This window comes from Crocuta crocuta, unplaced genomic scaffold (assembly GCF_008692635.1).
Source record: "Crocuta crocuta isolate KB4526 unplaced genomic scaffold, BGI_CrCroc_1.0 scaffold1309, whole genome shotgun sequence".
In the NCBI taxonomy this organism is placed as follows: domain Eukaryota; kingdom Metazoa; phylum Chordata; class Mammalia; order Carnivora; family Hyaenidae; genus Crocuta; species Crocuta crocuta.
This window is the reverse complement of record NW_027527857.1, coordinates 9,773-11,163: the sequence shown is the minus strand read 5'-3', so window position 1 is coordinate 11,163 and position 1,391 is coordinate 9,773. Positions and strand designations below refer to the sequence as shown.

Sequence of the window (1,391 nt, the reverse complement as noted above, 5' to 3'; positions counted from 1 at the left end):
AGGATTCTTTATCCCTCCACATTCTTATCTGTATTACTGACAGCACGGGTCAAATGACAAAATTAAACCATTCCAGGCTCAGTGGTTAATAAGACAATTTATATGTTCTTTGATTCGATATCAAATACGATTAATACATTAAAACTTCCTTTAACGTAAATTTAAACGATAAATATTCCTATATTACAGAAGCCTAAAGTCGTACAGGGTAGTACCAATTTCGAATCAAAGCTTTTCATTCCTAAAACAGATTTTTATAACTGCACTGTGGCGACTAGATACGAACTTTTTGAGGTCAAACCTTTATAGTCACCTACAAAAGGAGAAATTACACGGCGTTGCAGAATTTAATTAACAGCAGTTAACAAACGGGCGAAGGCCTTGTTTAGTAGCACAGCACCCTAAAGTTCAGTCTTAACGCAAATCCATTCCCAAATTCTACTTCAGAGGCTTACCGCGGGTGGTCGGATCTTGCAAATACCCGATTTTTCGGCGATGGGCCTGATTTTCGCGATGTAGCCAAGCGGATCTCGGAATTCCGCCCAGGTAGGCTCGAACACTGGGCACTCCGGCGGCGGTAGGAAGTCGTCGGTACCCGTCTCCATGTCGCGCTCCGCTGCTATTCTTAAAATGATTTAGTTTTTCTTTAGTGGCGTATAGATTATTTACAGATAAAACCCAAGTCCTAGAAGGCCTTTATTTTCCTTCAAATTCTACAGTTATTTTAATTCATGCAGTTGCTCAGACAACTCAGTTTTACAACCACCATCTTGACCAGTCAGCTTTTCCGGCTGCTTTAGATGCCGTGTTACTCCGCGGATCAATTCTTAAGGTGCTCGGTTTTCTCCAAAACTGAAAGATGTGCTCTACAGGCAGGTAAAATCTGAAGACACAGAACGGAATTCGCTAAAAGAAAACAAGCACCATAAACCAGACACTTGACTAATTTTAAATAGTTTTTCAACGGAACGGAAGAGCACAATTACAAATCTAAGTGCCGGATCTTTTTATTTAAGGGACCGCTGCGCGTGTCAGCCTGCGCAGTGGAGAGGAATGGTTTAAAAATCAGTGTGTTTAAAGGGTTGTTTGTTTGTTTGGTAGTGTTGTGTTATTTTTATCAGGTTACATGTTTACAGAACCGCAAGCCCTATTGCGCACCTTTCATTTACCCTTTTAAGTCTCGTCTAAATGAGCCAAGTCTAGAAACTTAAGGCTTTTCAGTTAAACACGTGGCTTTATAGTAACTAGCATTGTAATTTTGGAATCCTGGAACCATTAGTAGAATACAAAATGTTTGTATTTATGTACTCTCTTTCACTTACAGTGCATTTGCTATGCACACATTTTCTTCTTACTGCATTTGTACAAACTTGATACTGCACTTCATACTT

General features: G+C 39.7%; 1 protein-coding gene across 1 annotated transcript in view; it reads right to left on the bottom strand.

Annotated features, from left to right (window-relative positions):
• LOC144245550 (lysine-specific demethylase 5D) overlaps positions 1–605 on the bottom strand; it is a 38,147-nt gene extending 37,542 nt beyond the window's left edge. The window contains exon 1 of the mRNA XM_077780954.1: positions 456–605. Coding sequence (XP_077637080.1) covers positions 456–605 — 150 coding nt within the window. The remainder of the gene's footprint in view (positions 1–455) is intronic.
• Positions 606–1,391: the final 786 nt, after the last annotated feature.